This window comes from Aulonocara sp. 'chitande type north' Nkhata Bay, linkage group LG3 (genome assembly GCF_057382095.1).
Source record: "Aulonocara sp. 'chitande type north' Nkhata Bay isolate Kocher_YH1m ecotype deep benthic linkage group LG3, A_spYH_male_GT1.1, whole genome shotgun sequence".
NCBI classification, from domain to species: domain Eukaryota; kingdom Metazoa; phylum Chordata; class Actinopteri; order Cichliformes; family Cichlidae; genus Aulonocara; species Aulonocara sp. 'chitande type north' Nkhata Bay.
The window spans coordinates 67522319-67543781 of NC_141346.1; the positions used below are offsets into that span (position 1 = coordinate 67522319).

At 43.1% G+C, this 21463-nt stretch overlaps 2 protein-coding genes across 2 annotated transcripts in view; both read right to left on the reverse strand.

Moving 5' to 3' along the window:
- Window positions 1–21463, reverse strand: part of LOC147336711 (NACHT, LRR and PYD domains-containing protein 12-like) — a 202206-nt gene that overhangs the window by 177037 nt on the left and 3706 nt on the right. The window lies entirely within an intron of this gene.
- On the reverse strand, window positions 16048–18252 carry LOC147336723 (protein AF-9-like). The gene is made up of 5 exons (XM_086285622.1): window positions 18130–18252; window positions 17243–17339; window positions 17076–17138; window positions 16862–16933; window positions 16048–16493 (listed from the first exon to the last, which is right to left on the reverse strand). Exons 1-5 carry the CDS (start codon window positions 18231–18233, stop codon window positions 16371–16373), a joined length of 459 nt encoding a protein of 152 aa, XP_086141748.1. The 5' UTR covers window positions 18234–18252; the 3' UTR covers window positions 16048–16370.

Sequence of the window (21463 nt, forward strand, 5' to 3'; positions counted from 1 at the left end):
ACACCAACTTCAATTCAAAGAACCGCAAACTGCAGTTTCTACAAACCCGCTAAATGACTCCACCTGAACAGGAGAGGAGCGCTTCCTGAACCGATGTTTGTCAAAACGTCACGCCGCTGTCAGATTGGCGTTCACACCGCCGTCGCTCCAGTACAGCTGAGCAGACTGCAGCCGTGGGAGAGAGTGACTGTGTTTCGCACGCTCAGCATTCTGATCCTGGACTTCATGACAGATCTGCCACTGTGAGTAACACTGCTTCGTCTTCCGTGGACTCTGTATCTGCTACATCAGATGACTGTGTGTTTGAACTCTACAGACATTGTTCAGAGGGACTCCTCGGTGTCACGTTATTCACCGGTTGTCCTCGCTCGTGATCTTTGTGTTCCTGAGCCGTCAGACTCTGCTAATGCTCGCAGTGTTTTCTCTGAGTTAGCCAATATGGATTTTCCAGCTGTTGAGTTTGCTGAACAAAGGACTGTTACTCCACCCCAGACTCACCTCCACACTATCACTGGCATTGTATCCCCACTGGACTGTTTTCCTCCTCAGCCTGCTGATTCTGAGGTTTCCCAGCCTGAGCCCAGCCACACCATCAACAGTTGTGAATAAAAGAGTGCGTGCTGAGGAGCCTGGACATCAGTAATCCTGCTGTTGATCCGCCAGTTTCCCAGTTTGTGATCTTTTCTGCGCCTCAGCTGGTAAACGTAAATGGTAGCAGAGTGCCACCTGCCATAGTTAAACTGGCTGAAATGCTGGAATTAGTGCCTCAGAAATAATGAATTAGGTTGGATTTTGTGTTTCACAGCCATTTATATGTAAACCAGCTCACCATGCTTTTGTGTCAGTCACTGTTAACACTGTTGTGGTATTGTTACACCCTTGGACTGTGCAGTTTATTCTGTGATGGCCTGTGAAAATACACCTGCTTCTGTAACCTCCTTCTGAGCTGAGAGTTACTGAGTTTGCTAAGCCTGAATCTGTGTATACAAAGACTGTTTCAAAGATTCGCTATTTCGAACATGGACAGCTTAAGAACAGCAGAGTTGCTAAAACCAGCCTGCCATACGTCTGTCTCCTGAAACTGTGTTTGGCACCATTAACCTAGTTTACCCAGTGACTGTTACTGAGCTCCGCTCTGCACCTTGCACCTACCCATACCATAGGTCAGTTTCTAGCTCTATTACCTGTTCAGGCTTTAGCTCCACTGCTAGCTGCTGAAAGCTCTAGTGAGCTTATTCAGTCAGCTGAGGACTGCATCTTTCTGACAAAGAGGACGAGCATCAAAATTTCCCCTCAGAGGTGAAAAAGATCATGATAAAGAAGACTTAAGGCGGCACCACAGAAGAGGGAGACTTTAATGTGGCAAAAGTACACACACGTTGTACTTAAGTAGAAGTACAGAAACCTGTGTTAAAAATGCTCCAGTAAAACTGATTCAATGTATTTACTTAAGTAAAAGTGAAAAAGTACAGGCTCTGAAATGTACTCAGTGTAAGACAGTAAAAAGTAGCTGAGTTCTGCCTCGTGAGCAGAGAAAAAGAAGGAAAATAAAACATGGCTCTATTTTCTGTTGCCTACGTTGTAGAGGGCGACTTTGTCCCTAAACAGGAAAATGAGGAGTCAGGAGTTAAAGTGGATTCAGCAGGTGGAGGAACCCTAAAATCAGCTGTAATGGCTCAGTGCCTGGAAAAGATCACAAATCACAATCATTTCTATTCAGAGCTCCAGTGGATTTTCTGAATGTACAGGCTGTGATCAGCTGACCTGCTGCTCTTTGTGGATTTACACAAGTGAATTCAACCAGATGTCAGCTGATGATTTTATGAGTTGAACAGGCTGATTTCCATTCTCTACACTGACAGTAAATTGTTTATGCTGTCTTTAGATTAGACACTATTCAGCTGCTCTGAAGGTGGAATTCAGTGAATCTAAGCGCCACAGTCACACACTGTTCTGTACTTTAAATCCATCACAGTGCAGCAAACTAACCTGTTTATCCTGCAGTAGCATGCAACCTTTAAATAACACAGTTAGTCTTCATCAGTTTGTTTAGCAGCACGTTTCAGAATATGAAAAAACATAATGTCACATGTACAGACCCAATATTTGATTTAAAAACTGAGCTTTAAATGTTACATGTGAGCTTTACCCCCTCCCTGTGAAATACAGCAGCTGGACCTTTAGCTACAACTCACTGTGACACAAACTGCACATGAAGAGTTTGTGTGTTTGTTGATGTTTGTTGAGCTGATAGAAACGTTGCATTTGAAATGTCCTCACGCTTAAAGTTTGATGCTTGAAGGCTGTCTTCATCCTGCTCTCTCAGGCTTTGTTCAATGTTGCAGTGAAACAGAATTTACAAAGACAAAAACAAAAAAAGACACGAACTGATCCACATCAGTTTATAACAATATTGAACACAGGCTGCAGCTGGACACTGACAGGTAACATCATTTTCACCTGCTGTTGCCTGGATGTGGAGCTGCACTGTAAACAAACACTGAAGCCCAATTCCATCAGAGCAGGAACAGAAATCTTTAACGAACTAAAATAATAAATTTCATCAGCTTCTCAGCCCCTGAATACAAGCAGACTAGTGGATCAGAAGGTTAGAGTTAGCTAATAATCTCTAATGTTTTTGATGCTATTTAGAGAACAGATAAAAACTTTTTGTCACAGCAACGTCCCCGTATTATCAGGACAGTTTGAACTTTTGCTGTATTTCAGTTAAAGTGTGTTTTAAATCTGCATCACTGATTTGTGCCATGACATGATCTCTTCATCGTCTTTCTGCCACAGCAAAGAAAGTCTTAATTAGGCGATTAATGACAAACCAGCCTCTGTGTGAGCGCACTGTAACATCATGACATCATAAACACTGCATATGAAACTTGTTCTCATCTGTCCTGTATGTCGTCATTAGGCAAGTTAAGAAAATATAATGTTTAATGATAATTCCAGAAAATAATACTAACATGTGGTATTATTACTAGTATTAATATAGTAGTAGTAGTATTTTTAGAGGTGCTCTGATTAAATTTGGGGGCGCTTGAACACCTCATAGGAGGAGTTATGAAAAAAGTGAAACCAAACGGAGCAACTTGTCATAGTCGACCTGGGCCGGTTCTAGACAAGCATATATAAGGGGGCAGACCGAAAGGGGGCAAATGGTGGCAGTGGAGGCAGGAAAGGGGTGGGGTTGGGTGGGGTGTTCTTAATAACTGTTTTTGTCATGTAACTGAATTGCACTTTGTCAGGCCTCTACCCTAAGACTAGACCAACTTGGGTGTCCCACCTGAAGGCTGGTCTTACTCTTAGGGTCACCGAGGCACGCAAACCCCCTGACCACATTAAGGTGGTAATCCGTCAGGGGGAAAACAGAAAAACAAAACAACCAAAATATTCCTCATCTGTCACGGTTTGCCGGGGCAGGCCGTGTGGATAAATAACGGACCCAAGATGCAGACTGCTTAAGTGGAGGGTGAGCTTTATTTACAACCGGAGAAGTACAACAAAAAGGGGTGGCGAGAAACAGGGGCCCGTTCTTCGTACCTCGCTTACTACATCCAAGATCAAATGACACATCCAAGACCAAATCATCGCGCTAACCGTGAGCTCGCTAATCCGGTTCTCCGAACACACCTGCTGTTGACGATTAGTACAGCTGGATGAAGTAATGTGAGATCACTGGGTGTCGTAAAAGGGGCTACGCATCGATAGTAGAAACATTGATCGGCAACCCTCTGATTGGTCGGCGAAAATGTCGAAGGAGCGCGCTCGGTATTTTTCGGCAGCAGAGCAAGAACTCTTGATTGAGGGATTTCAGGAGTTTCAGAGTTTAATCAGAACGCAAGGGAACACTGCAAAGGCTGCAAAAGCAAGGAGAGAGGGCTGGCAGAAAGTTGCTGACAAATTAAACTCGTAAGTAATTTAATAATAACAATAATAATGGAGTGGATTTATACAGCGCTTTTCAAGGCACCCAAAGCGCTTTACAATGCCACTATTCAATCACTCTCACATTCACACACTGGTGGAGGCAGCTACAGTTGTAGCCACAGCTGCCCTGGGGCAGACTGACAGAAGCCAGGCTGCCATATCGCGCCATCGGCCCCTCTGGCCAACACCAGTAGGCGGTAGGGTAAATTTATTGTATTACACTATATTATCCAATATTATATTATATTATGTTATATTATATCCCCTTACACATTAGAGCCACAACAGGACCCACTAGAACATGGGAACAAGTAAAAGTGAAATATAAGAATATTCTACAGAATGGTAATATTTATCACTTATATTGCTTTTCGTCTCTAGGAAAGAGACCCTGAAATAATCTGTTTGTTTGTTCATAACAGCAACCAAGAAAAGGGCCGAGCAAAAAAAAGACAGGTGGTGGTCCTGCACCCCCTCGTCAACAAGTTAGTTAAGTAAATAATACCCTCACGGGAATATCGATATCTCTCAATGAGCACACTGCCGCACTGAGCTAAAGGATCCTGTCTATCCCGCAATATACGCTGAATTCTGAAAACTCTCCTTATCAATCTTGCACCTTCCGCAATGGGCTGCTCGCGTATACGGACAGGACATGGCTGCGACAGGCTTCCCAAATCCACCTTCACTTTTATAGCCGTGGTCTCTCATCTTGATTACACAAAGTAATTTGCAATTACTACTGTGAAATATGAATTACATCTGTAATAATCACATACATGTAATAGAATGTTAATAGTACATTTCCCTTTTTTAGGAAATGACCTGTATGTATCTGTGTGAAATCAATAAAAGGATCAAGTGCTGCATTATCTTTAGTTACATTGATAATATTTATTTATGGTGAAACAGTGGTGGAATATCGCTGTTGCTTTCGTATAAATGAAGCGGACATACCTGCGTGGCCGCGATCTAATCCTGTTTACATAAAGTAAACCTGCTCCCGAGCAGGTTTACGCTTACGGCTCTGTTGCTATGGCAGCAAGTCCCGGATGAGCTTCGGGGAACCGAACGATCCAAGATCACGCGAAATCGTCAACAATCTAATCCAGCTAACTTACTTAGCGAGGTACGAAGAACGGGCCCCAGAACGGTAAAAACTCTAAACTGGGAAAACTAAACACAAAACCAGAACACGAGCGAGGGTACCTTGCAGGGAGAATGACCAGGAAGCCGGAGGCATAAACACAGAATGGCGTAAGGGAAATGACGCAGACGAACCAGCAACTACCATGACAGAAGACACAACTTAAATACACTCAGAGAACACAGGGAGATTACACACAGGTGGGGAACACAGCTGGGAGGAACTAGGCTAACGAGACAGGAGAAAGGTAAAACTGAACACTTTGACATATGACACAGACCTTCACAATAAAACAGGAAACTCAGACACAGGGAGACAAGACGTTGAACTAAACAGACAGATTCACACACAGACGGGGTGACACCATAGACAGACAGAGATACAGATGCAGACCGAATATAACACGTAGAACTCAAACAACAATAATCATCATGATAATAAACTGGAAAATGATAATAATAAACTTAAAGCGCTGGGTCACCGACCCAGGACCATGACATCATCAGATTCTAACAACAACTAAACAACAACTAACAACTAAAAGCACTAATTAGATGCCTTATATTAAATATATCCAAGCCCAGCAATAATACATCTTACTATTGCTAATATTAACAAAACTAAAAAGGGTAGGCGATGTTATTTAAAAAATACAGTTCACCAAGTCTTAAAAAATAAAACTCAAAAATAGAATTAAAAAAGAAAATAAAGAATAAATTAAACTATCCATCCAGATCTTTACAACCAACAACATCAAATCCATCTTTATTGAATGGCCTAATTCTCAAATAAATTTGTAAAATAAAGTAAGATTAAAATAAGACTTCTCAATATAGCCAATATTTACAAAACTAAAACGGGTTGGCATAGTAATGAAAAAAAAAATCACCAGCTCTTGAACAAAACAGATTTTGTCATGCTTTAAACTTATTTGTTTCGCAAGGGACTGAAGTCTGTTTGCAACTAAACAGCTCCACTCTCCTTTCTCCTCGGTCCACTCTACAACAACAGTCTCCTGTTTACCTTTCCAAAAACACTCTTACAGAGTCATCCATATCCAACTTATTTGTTATGGACTTCTCATGGACCAAGGTCACCAAATTCCTCTTTCTCTTATGTTGCAAAACTAAATAATCTTTGCTAAAATCACACTTTGTGTCGCGTCTGACAGACACAAGTCCCCCAGTCGGCAGCTGGCAGCAGACAGGCTCACAGTGGTGCTTGTGGGATTGAGAAACACGTCTTTTCCAGACTGAGGCCACGTCCACACCAGCCCGGATAGATTTGAAAACGGCGTCTTTGTCTGAAAACACTCCGCGTCCACACTAGTGTTTTCAGCTGTTTTCACAGAGTTGTGCATCCACATTGAAAGGGTTGAAACTCTTACGTCCCAGTACTGCGCATGCGTGAAACGCAAGACGATTCGACCTGCCTCATTTCTGTCTGCCGCTTATTTACTTCCCGGCTCTTAGAAACGTCTCATTGAAAAGCGCAGAGTTTTTTTAAATGGACTAACAATGAGGTGGAGTTGTTGCTGCGAGTAACACAAAAGTACAAAGTTGCAAAAGCGAGTGAGAATCATGAATCATGCAGCAGCCAACAACGGTCCAAGCGTGGGATTTCTCTCCTGGAAATGTGCACATTATCTTTTCCTTTCTATTGGTAGTTGGCACAGTGCACGTGTGGCAAGTAAGCAAGCTAGAAGACTGGCAATGCTGGGTATCCAGTTACAGAAGCAACACATTAACAAGAGAAGTCTGAGTAAAACCAAAGTTACTTTCCCTAGTAACTAGTTACTCTGAAAGTAATGAGTAACTTGAAGTAACTGAGTTACTTTTGATATAAGTAACTAGTAATGTAACTAAGTTACTAATTTAAAGTAACTTACCCAACACTGTACATAACATTCATCAATCTTCAAACATTAAAGAAGGAAAACCTCTGGGGGACAAACCCAGTTTGATCCGGATGGATAATTGATCCAACATGTCTATTTAATCTGTTTGCCAAAATTTTAGTGGAAATTTTCATATCCAAATTCAACAAAGCAATATGTCGATAAGAGGAACATTCTGTTTCATCCTTTCCTTCTTTCAATAACAAAGAAATATTTGCGCACGGCGGAATGCTTGAGTATGGAAAGAATGCTTAAACATTCTCAATAAAAGCAGGGCCACCTTTTCAGAGTATTTTTTATACAATTCAATGCCAAACCCATCTGGGCCTGGGGACTTTCCACTGGGGAATGACTTAATAGCTTTCGAAACTTCTTCAACAGTAATATCTGAGTTTAAAGCCTCTCCTGCAGCGTCATTCATTGTCGGGAGATCCTGCTTCCCAAACCAATGAGAAATATTGCCCCAAGATTTCGACATATAGAGCTCTTCATAATATTCTCTAAATCGCTCATTAATAGCTTTAGGGCTAATTAAAATTTCGCCTGATCTTGATTTTATTTTGTGTATAGCCCTACTAGCCTGTAGGCCTCTCAGCTGCCGAGAAAGAAGCTTATGGGGCTTATCTCCAAACACAAAATGCTTCTGTCTGATCCTAAATAGCTGATCTGTTACTTGACAAGATAAAATTGTGGTTTACTCAAACTTCCTTTTAATGATGTCTTGAAACAAAGAGGGACAAGAGGAGGCCTTGTGGTCCTGTTCTGTGTTAATTCAGCTTCTATTTCGAACAGGCGTTTCTGGCGTCCTTTTTTTAACGAGGATTCAAAAGAAATAATTTCTCCTCGCATGTTTCGCATAGAATCGAATCAGAAACGTCTTGTTTATCATTAGTTTCCAAGAATTCTGATATTTTAGTTGTCATAAATCGGCAAAAGGATGTCTCAGACAGGAGTGACGGGTGAAAACGCCAGTTGTTTCGTACCACAGAAGTCCAGGACTAAAGATCCAAGATCAAGATATTATAAGTTGAGCATACAACTTTAGACATCAATTTAGAATCAAGCAAAAAAATAATCTATTCTGGAGTACGATTTGTGCACTTGTGAAAAACAAGAGTAATCTCTACCAGTGGGGTTACACAGTCTCCAAACATCAACAGGTTAGTAACTCAACATATTATTATTCAGAACAGTCGAAGCGTTAAACAACTGGGAGGTTTGAGTGGATCTAACCAAGAGTTTATCAAGTACACAATTAAAATCGCCTCCTAAAATTACACGAGTATCAGCGAGACTAAGTAATAAATTAAATATTTGTTGAAAGACAGATCATAATTATAAAGCCAGGACGGTTTGCCACTTCATTTTACGCGTTAAAGCAGGGGTGTCAAACTCAAATACACAGTGGGCCAAAGTTCATAACTGGATCAAAGGAGCTTGCAAAGAAAAGCGTCTGGACTTCTTTAAGTTACTTGAAGACGTTTCACCTCTCATCCGAGAAGCTTCTTCAGTTCTGCACCAGTTCATAACTGGATCAAATAATCATTGAAAAAAAATCTTCCTCCAAATATAACAAGGAATCTTTTCTTATGGACTCAAACAAGTTTTGCTGAAAAACGAAATATGGAACAAGCAAAGCTTAATACTAAACAATATATAAAACTAATATAAACTTAATATTGCACACATGCAAAATCAAATTTCCAATTAAATAACAGATCAGTTGAAGTCATTTCTTAAATAAAAATTGCATTTGCAGCATTCTGAATTAAATTTTAAATTTAATTAAATTAATTTTTTTCATCATATTCTCCCACCTGTTCAGAAAGCTCCTGTTTTCTCCCTTTCTTTTTGCCACTTTGGGATTGGTAGCATGTAGGGATGGGTATCGTTTAGGTTTTATCCAATACCAGTACCAAACCAGTACTTTTGAAACGGTGCCGGTGCTTAAACGGTGCTCAAACTGGTGCTTAAAGAATGGAGAACACAAAATTGGTCCAAAAACCTCTCATGTTTAGCTGTTTTCCACTTTTTCTTTGGTCATTTTAGCCTTTTTGGCCAGGGTGAAGGGAGTATCTGCCATCAAACAAGAAGACAGCCGCATGGTACAATGGTGTTTGCTAGTTCACCTTATGTGCATTAATGTAATAACGTGGTTAGCCTACTCAACGTACATTACACACGAACAACATTAAGCTACTCATGCAGAGAAGAACACCTGCTGCTGCATCATCATCCTCATCATTTCTGCAACACTGGCAGGGCTAGGGGCCAGGACTCTCCTCTTCTTTAGAGAACCGGCTCTTTCTGCTCGGCTCACTAAAAAGAGCCGGCTCTTTCGGCTCCCAACTGGCTCTTCAGGTTGTTTTGTTGCTTTAATTAATTTATTATTAAAATCATGCACAAAAGGAATTTCTAATGTAAAAAAAGTGGTTACGTACAAACTCCAAAGAGCATGTACAAAGTCCAAAACACATTTCTAGCGTTAACTGAACTTCCAAAACAGAGCTATCGAGATCACTTAAATTACACAATTTAAAGCTGTGTTCTGTGGCTGTGATAAGATCCCCCGTGGGCAGTCCTTGGACTGTTTCACTGTGATGTTTTCTTTTGCAGTGGTTTTAGTTTAGCTTCTGTTTACAGTGAGGACAAATGATTATGGTTTTCATCTTGTGTATGCTCTGTGGAGGATGCACTCAGAAAAATTCATCTGATTCTGTCTCCCTGTTCATCTCTGTCCCTACAAACACACAAACGCAGTCAGGTCAGCCCAAACTTTATAGTCGATGCTCATTACCACAGTATTGTTAAGTAATGCTGCTGCTTCATTTGGGCTGCTAACAGGCTGCAGACATTAGCATGGTGGTAGCTGTGTTGTAAAAACTGTGCTGTTTTTCACATCTTGTGGACTTCTACCTTAATAAAACAGTCAGTTTGAGATTTACCTGGTTTAGTCTGAGTTTGCTGAACTGTAAAAGTAGCTAAAACAAAGCAGAGCCTGCGTTACCTTTGACCTGCTGTACTTACTGTAGCTGTTTTTGGATCAGCTGACTGCTTGTGTCTTTTGCCTCTCGTTTCCAGAAGTGCACAGTTACTTACTGCAAGTAATTCTTCAAATACAACCCCAGTAAATTAAATAAACATATCCGATGTTAGATTTTTATAAAAGCTTGAGAATGGAGTAGAAACTGGCACGCTAAAAAACAAATGCGGCGTTGGACAACACAGACAATGAGGCGGTTTCCAGGAGAGCGGGGACTCTAAGTTTGGTTTTTCTTTCCCTTCCCGCTTCCTTGTTCAGACGCACCATCACACATGACTAATTTATCAGAACAGGCAGCAGCAACACTCACGGTGCCTGTAATCTGTGAGAGATGAGACTGTATTGTCAGCACACTGGTTTTTTTCCCTTATCAGCTTTCTTCTTATTTCCTGTTTTATGGCAGTTTGGCTTTGTCTGCATGTATGACTGTGTGTGCTGCCTCATGCAAACAGGGTGGGCTGCAGGGGTCACGGTTTGCTACACAGCGTAGCTCCATCAAGACGAACAAAGCAAAGAAGGAGCAGTGCCAAGACCGCTGAAATCAAAGACCAGGTTCAGGACTGGGCTTTGTTCCAAGAGGCTGGGTCCGTTTTGCTGGTGCAGGGGGTCTGAGTGCTGAAAGAAGTGTCTGGAGCCTTTGTATGCAGCATGTCTCCTCATCCCGCCCCTTTGAAGTCTGCTTGCTTTTGTCCTTTACATAACTTGATTGAATTTTTTGAACAGCTAATTCTTATGGATTTTGTGAGCAAAAGGGTGGGGGAGGGAGGAAGACAGAAATGCCCCCCACCCAGAATTCCAAAGCAACAGGATGGCCAACATGATTGGCCACAGGGGAAATGACGGACACGAGCGAGCCAAAAGCATAGCATCCATGCACGTGTTTGAATTATGGCAGCTCTTTGCAAATTTGATGACAATGGCTGGGAGGTCGAGGATCCCTCTGCAAACAGAGGCCACGTACACTCTGGTGGTCTTCACTTTGTTGTCAGCTTCCCCGCTGGGAGAAACGGGAATGAGTTGAGGAGGAAAAACTATTCGTGAGCTGGAACCTGATTTTTTTTTGTGATTTCATTAATTTTGATTATCTTCACTTTGCAGTTATTTCTGTGTGGGTCAATGTGCATATTGTATGTTTGAGGTGAATAAATGCCATAACGTGACACGATCTCAATTCCAAGAAAAGCTGGAACGCTCTAAAATGTAAAACTTCATATTTCCATATTTTATGGACAGTAGAACAAACGTTTCAGCTGAGATCCCTGCATGTGTATTCTGTTCATCTGGATGTTGCATTTTCACTGAGTGACCACATCACTGCTTCAGCCTCAGCTGACTGCAGGTCACATGATGACCAAAACGTGGTCTTCATGTCATCTGGAGAAGAGAGACACGTATGTGAGAATGCTGTTTGTAGATTACAGCTCAGCATTCAATACCATCGTTCCCTTGAAGCTGGACAGGAAACTGCAGGATCTAGGACTGAGCAGCTCCCTCTGCAGCTGGATCCTTAGCTTCCTGTCTGACAGACGCCAGGTGGTCAGACTGGGCAGCATCACCTCATCCCCCATCACACTGAACACTGGTGCTCCACAGGGGTGTGTACTGAGCCCTCTCCTGTACTCACTCTACACCTACGACTGCACAGCCACTAACAGCTCCAACATCATTGTGAAGTTTGCGGACGACACTACAGTGGTGGGTCTTATCACCAACGGTGATGAGACGGCTTACAGGGAGGAGGTCAGCGCCCTGACCCACTGGTGTCAAGACAACCATCTCACCCTCAACGTCGCAAAGACAAAGGAGTTGATAGTGGACTTCCGGAGGTGCAGAGAAGTACACACCCCCATCACCATCAACGGCGCTGCTGTGGAGAGAGTGAGCAGCTTCCGGTTCCTTGGTGTACATCTGGCTGAGGATCTTACGTGGTCAGTACACACAAACAAAACAGTGAAGAAGGCGCAGCAGCGCCTCTTCTTTCTCAGGAGACTGAAAAGATTCGGCATGAGCCCCCGCATCCTCAGGACCTTCTATCACTGTGCCATTGAGAGCATCCTCACTGGATGCATCACCACCTGGTATGGCAACAGCACCGCCTACAACTGCAAAGCTCTCCAGCGAGTAGTGCGGTGCTCTGAACGGATAATTGGAGGTGAGCTTCCCTCCCTCCAAGACATCTACAGGAAGCGCTGCCTGAGGAAAGCGGGGAGGATCATCAAGGACTCCAGTCACCCCAGCCATAAACTGTTCAGACTGCTTCCATCAGGAAGGAGGTTCTGCAGCATCTGGTCCCGTACCAGCAGACTGAGAGACAGCTTCTTCCACCAGGCCATCAGACTGCTGAACACTTCATAGACACCTCAGCTTCACTACTGGAACTTCAACATTATGCACTACACACTGTACAGTAATGCCACTGTTTTGCACATATTCAACTCTGTATATTTTTATATATTTTATTTTATTATTTTTTTTACTATTTAATTTGTAAAAATGTGTATACACACACACACACACACACACACACACACACACACACACACGTAGAAAAACATTTAGTATACACATCCAGAAATGCATACACTATTATATATTGTACATATATTTATTAGTTTCAGGTTAGCCATTCTTGTATTTTGCTCGTTTGTGTTGTTGTGTTTTGCACATCTCTGTTGCTTGTGGGGCTCGCACACAAGAATTTCACTCGCATGTGCTGTACCAGTGTGCCTGCACATGTGATGTGACAATAAAAGTGATTTGATTTGATTTGAAAACTAAACTAACAGTGGGTCAAAAGCTCTGTTTCATGGTCAGCAGTAGAGATGGCCCTGTCCCAACTTTGAGATGCATCGGTTAATATTTTATTAGCTTAGTTATCCAGCTTAGAGTAATTAACCATTTAACCAAATTGATGATAGTAGCATTCATTGCATCGGTCCTATTAGCACTGCAGTCCTCAAGGAACTGTGTTATTGATGTCGGATATCTTCTTTATCTGCAAGGCTTCATCTCAACGGATTCACGTCACTGAGCCAAAGTCTGATGAGTCTGTATGTGGCTGCTTGAACTTGGTTACTTACAAAGGGTTTGTAAACATGCAGATCGAGCTGCTACTGTGTTCAGTGATAAATCCGCTGTGCTAACATGCTTGTTTGTAAACAATATGCCAAGGAAACTCAAAGAACACTTTTTTAAATGAATTAATATTTATTTTGTTTACAATTTACGATGAAATCAGTCAGTTGCACTTGCTTATGTGTAGAAGTGAAGGAAGTGTGTTTTCCCCAAGAAGCCTGCCTTCACAGCTGCAGGCAGTGATACGAGTGAGGAAGGGCAGATGTGTCATCATGTGCAGAGGTTTGTGTGGAGGTGAGGGTGGGGTTTGGTGGGTGGGCAGCTTTTCACTTCCTTGGCCTTATGCCAGTGTGACAGTCGATGTCTCTGTGTCTCTTCTGCGGGAGGTTATTTTGAAGGTCTCCCAGTTTTATTGGAGGAAGTGTTTGCCGGACCGCTGAAGCGTTCTCCCACCCCTCGGTTCCATTCTTCCTTTGTACCCAGCTCCTCTCCCTCAGCTACATTTTCTCAAGCGAGAATGGCTTAAAGGAGTCTCAGTGGGGACTTTCCCTTTTAGTTTAAAAAAGCAACACAAAACCCTCGTGGCTCGTAATGAAGCCTTTATCGTGTCCACCAGAGATAATGCTGTTTAAATAAATGATTACAATAGCAGTAGCAATGGTAGCATGAAGGGGAGACTACAATGATCCTAGCACATGCTTCCACTATGCTGTGCAGATGAGCTCATTTAGAACATCAGCAGAAACATGGCACCTCCATCCCCGGGATGAAACATCCCGCTGTTTCCTGCAACACCCAAGATGATCGTCCAAGACGTCTTATCCACAAAGCAGTTGGAAAACCTGACGAGGGGTGGGGGGTGTTAATGTCCATCTAAGAGATCAGCCCACTGTGGGTGGGCACTCCACCCTTTTCCTGCTGAGGACCATGGCCTCAGATTCAGTTATGGAAGTAAATACAGAAGGTACCAATCCTCCAGCTGCAGGAACATGAAGGCAGTCCAAAAAACCCAAAACTACTTTTGCTTGTTTAGCTTGTAGGAAACGAGGGAACTGATTTTACCAGCCTGGGTCTCCAGGCTCTGAGTACATCACTACAGTTTAGCAGCTGCACTACTTAAGTTTGTTGTTGGAACAGGCAGGTTAGTTTTAAGGATGCAGAACAGCTACTGTAATCTAAACAGGGGCCTCTGCAGCTGTCAGCCATAACGAAACGCACTGCTTTTAAAGCATCACATCAAAAACCGGTCAGATAATCACATTTTTATTAGTGCTATTAATGAGTTTATATTATTTTAAGGTGTAGTACAGAAGGGTGAAGCTGTCGGCCTGTACTAACAGCCAATAGGGGGCAATCAGTCTATTTTAGCTTCCTGTACGGAGGGCTGTCCTGTGACTGCTTTAACCAGGAAACAACATTTTACATATTTTTAGGCAAAGACATCGACTTTGGGGGTAACGATGGTCACAGAATCGTGGAGTAAGTCTGCTTGAACCAAAGGCAGGGCTTTGTATGCATCATTCACATTAACTTAATATAAGCAGTGAATAAAGATGAGATGAATCATTTAACTGTGGATTTCCCACTTCAGGGAGCTGTGCAGCAGTTTTAACATGCTACCACTAGGTGGAGCTAAAAGCTGATATTTTGAACTAATGATCAGAGGCTGCTGTAAGATGCACACAGCAAACATTTTGGGCCTGACACCACAATTTGTGCACAGTGTACACAGCTACTTCAGACGCACATACAAAAACCAGCTCATCCACATGTGTGCGATCTGCACATCATACAGAACATTTATAGTTCATTCAATCCTCAAAATACGAAATCATCCTCATCAGACTGTCACGTGTCCCTGTGGCGACTCCAAGAAAGGCCTCGTCTCACGCTGAGCTTTGATTTAACAGGTGAAACACATCCACACCTCAGAGTACCTGTTAACGGTTCCTCCTGCAGGTTTTGGGTCGGTTGTATGACTCCACGTGTTAGTGGATCTTTGTCTACAAACATCCTGAACCAACTGAACCCATGATCTGTGCTTAGGCAGGCGATCAGAAGCAAAAGCTTAGTGGGCAGGACCTCCTGAGAGGCAGCTCTCCTGTACCAAAGATGAGTGCTCAGCACAGGCGAGCAGCCATTCATGCCCTGCTATTTAAACAACATTAAACAGGTTTTTAAAGCAGCCGACATGAGTTCATCTGGTATTTAAAGCTGGTAAAATGAGTTCACTTTGTAGAGCCGAGTAACAGGACCACAGTAAGATTAAAAAACAATGTCGATCATTTTGAGAATAAAGTCAAAAATCTATTTAGAGAAAAACACTGAAATGTGACGATTACAGTCGTTTTAAGTGCCACAGCTGCACTGTGAGCTGGTGAAATGCTTCAGGATCAGGTTTAGTTGCAATAACTAATCTGCACATTTCCACTTTATTCTCAGAAGGACCTTTATGTTAATGTGCTCCCTACACTCCTATGTAGGAAGGACACTTTCAGCAGGAGACAAGGCCAAAGATTTTTGTAAAGCTCCAGTGGATTCAAAGTTCAGAGTTTGCATAAAGGTGGCTTTAATAAAGACACACTTACAAATAAAGTTTTTTTAAAGCTTTAACTCCAGAACAAACTGGAGAAACTTCTCAACTTTTAGTTTTCAGACGACGGCGCTCTCAACTCAGCACGCTCGCCACGATGTGTCACTTTGTATCCAGACCTCCTGCTGGATTCTTCTTCATATTTCACACGTCTTTGCAAACTGTGAGGTCGCACACAACAAAACAGAACAACAGAGATGCATCTGTGCGGACGCTGTTTGATCCCAGGGAAATGAATGACTCGGATATCTGATCGGAGACCGAAGCAGAGTAGTGTTACTGGTCAGACTTGTGCCTTATAGAGCTCTTCAAAGTCCTGTTTCACTTTTTTCCACCCAACACACACGCACACACACCTGCAAATTAAATTTAATAAATAAGACGTACAATGTTGTAAGGCAAAGTTGATCATGCACTTGTCACGATAAACAACAACATACATGGCAGCAGAATCACTCCCACCCACCAACCCTTCATATCAAGCTTTCAGATTGTTGCCTGCTGACATCCTGATCTCGTACATCTACCCCCGATTTCTGCAGCAGGGTGAACTCTTTGTTCGGGGGGGTCGAAGCAGCAGGCTGGACCCACTGTGAGGTTTAGACACGCCAACTACAGCTGGAACTGATACAGGACGAGTCAGAGGCTCGGATCCAGCACCCAACTGCTGTGTGCCTCAGGACGTCCCGAGATAGCTCTGCAGCTTCCTTACTGTACTTCTGTCCAAAGAGCAAAGGTCAAAGTCAAACGTAGTGTTTGTAATGTGGAAGTGTCCGGTCTCTTCAATCAGGTTTACAATCTGCAAGACAGAAAGTGAGAGTGGTGGGCACAGGCTGGGTCAAAGTAAAGTCTGAGACTATTAACTAACAGTTCTACATTACTACTTCATCATTATTATTTCGTCTAAGGTCTAATATTTATTTTAAACAAGCAGATTTCTTTATGCAGTCATCTGCTGCAGGCACAGCACGCTCTCAGCTGGCCAATCAGAAGAGAGCTTCGACCTGCGCTAACGTGTTTCCTCAACTGGTCGATTTAAATCGTGTGAATAAAATCTGAGATCTGAAAATCACTGAATTCAGTTTTTACATCTGACACGGATCCCAAACTTTGTAGAAGTGGGTTTGCGTCTGATGGACGTATCGGACACTGCTGACATCAGCTCACCTGTTGCAGTATGTGACCTTCTCTTAGTGTCATTAGTCTTTTATGCAGCTCCACCAGCTCATCCAGGTAAACCTGAAAAGCACACAGCAAACACGGCTGTCATGATGTAGCAGTGGCTGATGGTAACAAACCCCAAGACATAAAAACACTTTCCATATTTCAGAATATTTACTAGTCTACTCCACATCTAAAAACCAAAGACACTCGTTCTCACCTTATCACACTCCATGCTTTTGTCTTGCTTGCTCTGCTTGGTGGGACTTTTTACTTCCACTATCTGACAGACAGAAGAGCAAAGAGTCACCCAGGGTCACGCACACACCTGGATACTGTGGCTTTCAATCATGCTGATCTAAGCCAGTATATCACTGATATGATTACCTGGTTATTAGTAGACTTTAATAAGGGCGGGGCCTCACTGCACGACAGCGGGGAATGGGAGGAGCTGTCACTTCTGCTGCCATCACTTAAACTAATCCTAAGTGTGAAGTCACAAAGAATAATGACATTAAAACTGTTGTCTCAGCTGTTAGCTAAAAACCGCTAACAATGAAAAATCCCCCATCTGAGAGAGTGGGGACGAAGGACGGTCTTTAACATGAAGATGACTCTCGCAGAATCAGTGTCAGGGAGGGGCCTGCTAGATCAGGGGTGTCCAACTCCAGGCCTCGAGGGCCGGTGTCCTGCAGGTTTTAGATCTCACCCTGGGTCAACACACCTGAATCACATGATTAGTTCATTACCAGCCTCTGGAGAACTTCAGGACATCATGAGGAGGTCATTTATCCATTTGAATCAGCTGTGTTGGATCAAGGACACATCTAAAACCTGCAGGACACCGGCCATCGAGGCCTGGAATTGCCCACCCCTGGCATAGATGATAGAAAACTGGTCAACTGTTGGAGACGATCTGGTTAAGTTATGCTTTTTGGCCAAAGTTGACGGCACGCCTCCACCAACAGGATGGTGGAGAGAGTTGGAAAGAGCTTACATGAAATACTTGAAAAGTTAGTAAAAGGCACGTTGAAAGAACCTTTAGAAACTGTCACAAGCAATTTTAACCAAGATTTAAATAGCGGCTCTTCATCATTTTACAGGTTTGTTGTTAAAGGCTGGCTCTACTGCACAAACATGTGAGATACAAAGTAGCCCTCATAATAGCAATATCCTGGTTAGAAGGAATTCATTACCAATGTCTGCACACAGCTCTATGAAACTAAACTAGTGTGCGGTTCAGCCATTCGAAAAGCTGCCCTCGGGTTACTAACCTGTGCTGGTGGTGTGTGAGGTGTGCTGCTCGATCCCTGTCTGAATCCACGTCGTCGTTGTCGTCCTCTGAATCGTCGTCGTCGTCCGAGTGCAGATCCTGCATCACTGACTGCAGCGGGCCAAGCACTGAGTGGAACAGTTCAATAAAGCCTCAGTCATTGCAGTTTAAACCTCAGGAATACAAGCAGAAAGCTGCAGATTGTGACGTTGGTACTGTAAAGCTCAGCAAATGTGGACTGGTGATCTGACTTTCAAAGGGAACATGCACACATCTCGAACTCTACATAGCTGACTTACAGCTCTGGTTTTCAATTGTTCTCATTGCTCAGGAAAACAACACGATTCTTTCATGTTCTTCAATCTCAAAATGATTTAGCAGCCTCTCTTACGACGTCTTCAACTTTCTGAACCGACTCAAAGTAAAAGTTTATAAACCAGGGCTGTGCCCGTTTGTTTACAGGCTCAAAGTGATACTTTAAGAAGATTTGTGGTAATAATGTTTCTGATCATTTACACAAAAAGATATTTTCTGCAGCATTTCTAAGTTTGATTAAATGAAGGGCATCCCATGATTGCTTCCAATGAGCTACTGTCACTGATGACACAGCGCCGTTTGCAGCAGCGTGAAAGTGGCACGGCACTGCAACACAGAATAAGTCAAATGTAGTACAGAAACAGGGTTGGTGTTAGTCGTAGTTTGGCCTGGAAACTTTTGTTAAACAGTAACTAAAGTAACTTAACCTTGTGACTTTTTAGGAACCTGCACAATATTTTCACAATAAAACTGAAGACTCTCTTCTACCTGGGATGTTGGGTCATGAGTTGAGCTTTTTAACCTGCTGCTTTGGTCTTGCACCATGTACTGTATCAGTAACTTTCATCCACTGTTTGCTCTTCCTGTCACATGACGTCCTTCAGCCACACTTGGTGGAGTCATTTGTTTACATTTGGGTCACATGACACCAGCAGCTAATATCTCCCCACACACAGCCTGACTGTAGCGCACAGTTTTTTCACCTGAAGGGCTGAAACAGGTTCTTGCATATGTTGCAGAGCACTGTGATTGTTGGAGGTTCCTGAAGTTGCTCCACTGCAGACTGACACATGTGGCTCTCACTCCCAGACATGCCCAGGCTTGTCTCTTAATTGTATGCACTAGGGATCATAACCACCTGGTGTTGCTATAGCAATGATATCTCAGTACGACAGTTTTGTATCACGTAAGAATTTGTGTATGATTGCAGACAATATGATATACACAGCTAGTTAATGCTTCCACTTTACAATAATAAAGCTTATGGTTCATATTAGAATATGTAGGAGGGATCACTCTCCTCAGCCTTCCCGGGAAAGTCTGTGCCAGCGGGCTGGAAATGAGAGTTCGTCCACTGCAGGAGCACGATGTAGAGTGGCTACATAAGATGCAGGTTCAGGCATAACAGGCGAATTCAAGGTCTGGCTATACCAGCATGGTATAGTACCAAGACTCATTGGCAAGTCCTGCATGGGGCGTTAGGGACTCGGGTCCACCCACTTCCAACAATGGGCAATAGCTGAGCCCTGGCTGAGGAGAGGCATGGTCCGAGCCGAGGTCCGGCAGCTAGAGGAGGAAAGCACGGAACTGGGTTTACAAGGAATCTGGACATAGTGGGACCTGTCAAAGCAGACGATTAATTGGCTTTAACTTTGGAGCCTTTCCACATCTTAATATTGCTCCGCTTAGTCTACAAGTCAATGACGGAGGAGCCACAGTGCAGGTTATGTGGGGCGATGGCGCACAGGCTGGAAGAATGCAAGACTACTGTTAGCCAGGGAAGACAGAGATGGCGCCATGACCAGGTCCTGAGACTGAGCAGTACTGTGAGAAAGTAGCATCACACAACACCAACATCAGGTGGCTGGAGGACCCAACAGCAGACCAAAGAACCTCCCAGAAAAAGCCAACATAACAAACACAGACATCCAACAATGACTCCACAATGAAGAGCTGGATAGTACTGGACACCTACTGGCTAAAGAGGCAAACAGCCCTCCAAGAACACCTGGCAGCAGCTGCTGGCTAATCAACCACACACAGTGGTGCTGGACAAGGAGCAGAAGGCTGCAGTTGTGATAGATGTGGCAGTCCCAGCAGAGAGCATGTCAGGAAGGGGAGCATGAGAAAAACTGGAGGAAAACTGGAGCCAACGTAGAAGGTCAAGAACGAAGTGGTCCCAGTGGGAATGAACGCGTTAGGAGCTGTAATCCCTAAAGTGGAAGAGCCAGGCACAACATTTCTCACATGACCGGGTCCACTGCCAGAGACCTCGAGGTCGAGGTCACCGAGATTCAAACTCGTCGACGTCGTTAGCTTAAATCCTACGTAGCCTCGTTCTTGAGGTACTGCATGCACAAACCTGGCTCTCCACCCCAACCATCCGACCAGCGGGGTGATGACAATCAGCCTTTTTACAGCCGAGAGGAAAAACACAACATGCAGAGATATGTCAGGTTTTCATGATCCAGCCATTCATCCTTCCTTCAGTGGGTACTTCTTAACTTCAGTTCCAGACTTTCTCTTTGATATTTGGTCACATTGGGGCCCGATGAATGTAAAAACAAAGAATTACCAGATTTGGTTTTTTACCTTATTTTTGTTTTTAAGAAAAATATCAGCCACATCTGATAAAATTTTATAGAACAGCAGCAGTATAATGTCCTCGTAAGTGGATATCAGGCCCTTGTAGAGCAAAATTTAGTATTTTGGTCTAAATAACCCAAAATGTGATGTCCACATATGTGGACGCCCGGTCCTAGGAGGTTAACATGAGCATAACATTTTTCAGGCAAACGCCTCCATGTGTAATTAACATAGAGCCACAGTATTGTTACTGTTTTGTAATCAGCCATAGGCACTAGCACCGACTATTTTAAAGTGTTACTGTTACTAGTAAGCTAACATAAACTAACCAACCCAGTGACATCACATGCTGATGTCGGTAAACGTGTTATATAAACTTAAACTTTAAGCACTTACTTCTTAAATCGAGCTGCACAGACAGCGTTACCTTTGAGAGCAGGGCTCAGTGGTGTAAATTAGCCTTCATACATGTAGCGTTTCATGTCCACTTTAATGATAACAGCTAATTATCTCAAATCGTGAGCATGTTAAATTCCCACCAAGCAGGTTAACGATTATGGTAACTGTGTAACACTTCAGTTTTCTTTACATTGGAGTTTTGCTGAGTGCTGTGCATTGTTGTGAATGTCAGCTACATGTGTCGTAGTGAGGAAAGAGGTTGTGTGTCTGCCTGTGTGCAGGGGTGCTGCGTGTCAGCTGGAGGCGGTGAAACA

Excerpts from the sequence above, each read along its gene's own strand:
- LOC147336723 (XM_086285622.1), bottom strand. The coding sequence starts at position 18,233 with ATGCAGGATCTGCACTCGGACGACGACGACGATTCAGAGGACGACAAC. Across the intron at positions 17,340-18,129 it reads CTCACACACCACCAGCACAG|GATTAGTTTAAGTGATGGCA; the intron begins GTTAGTAACCCG and ends CTTCACACTTAG. Across the intron at positions 16,934-17,075 it reads AAAGCATGGAGTGTGATAAG|GTTTACCTGGATGAGCTGGT; the intron begins GTGAGAACGAGT and ends TGTGCTTTTCAG.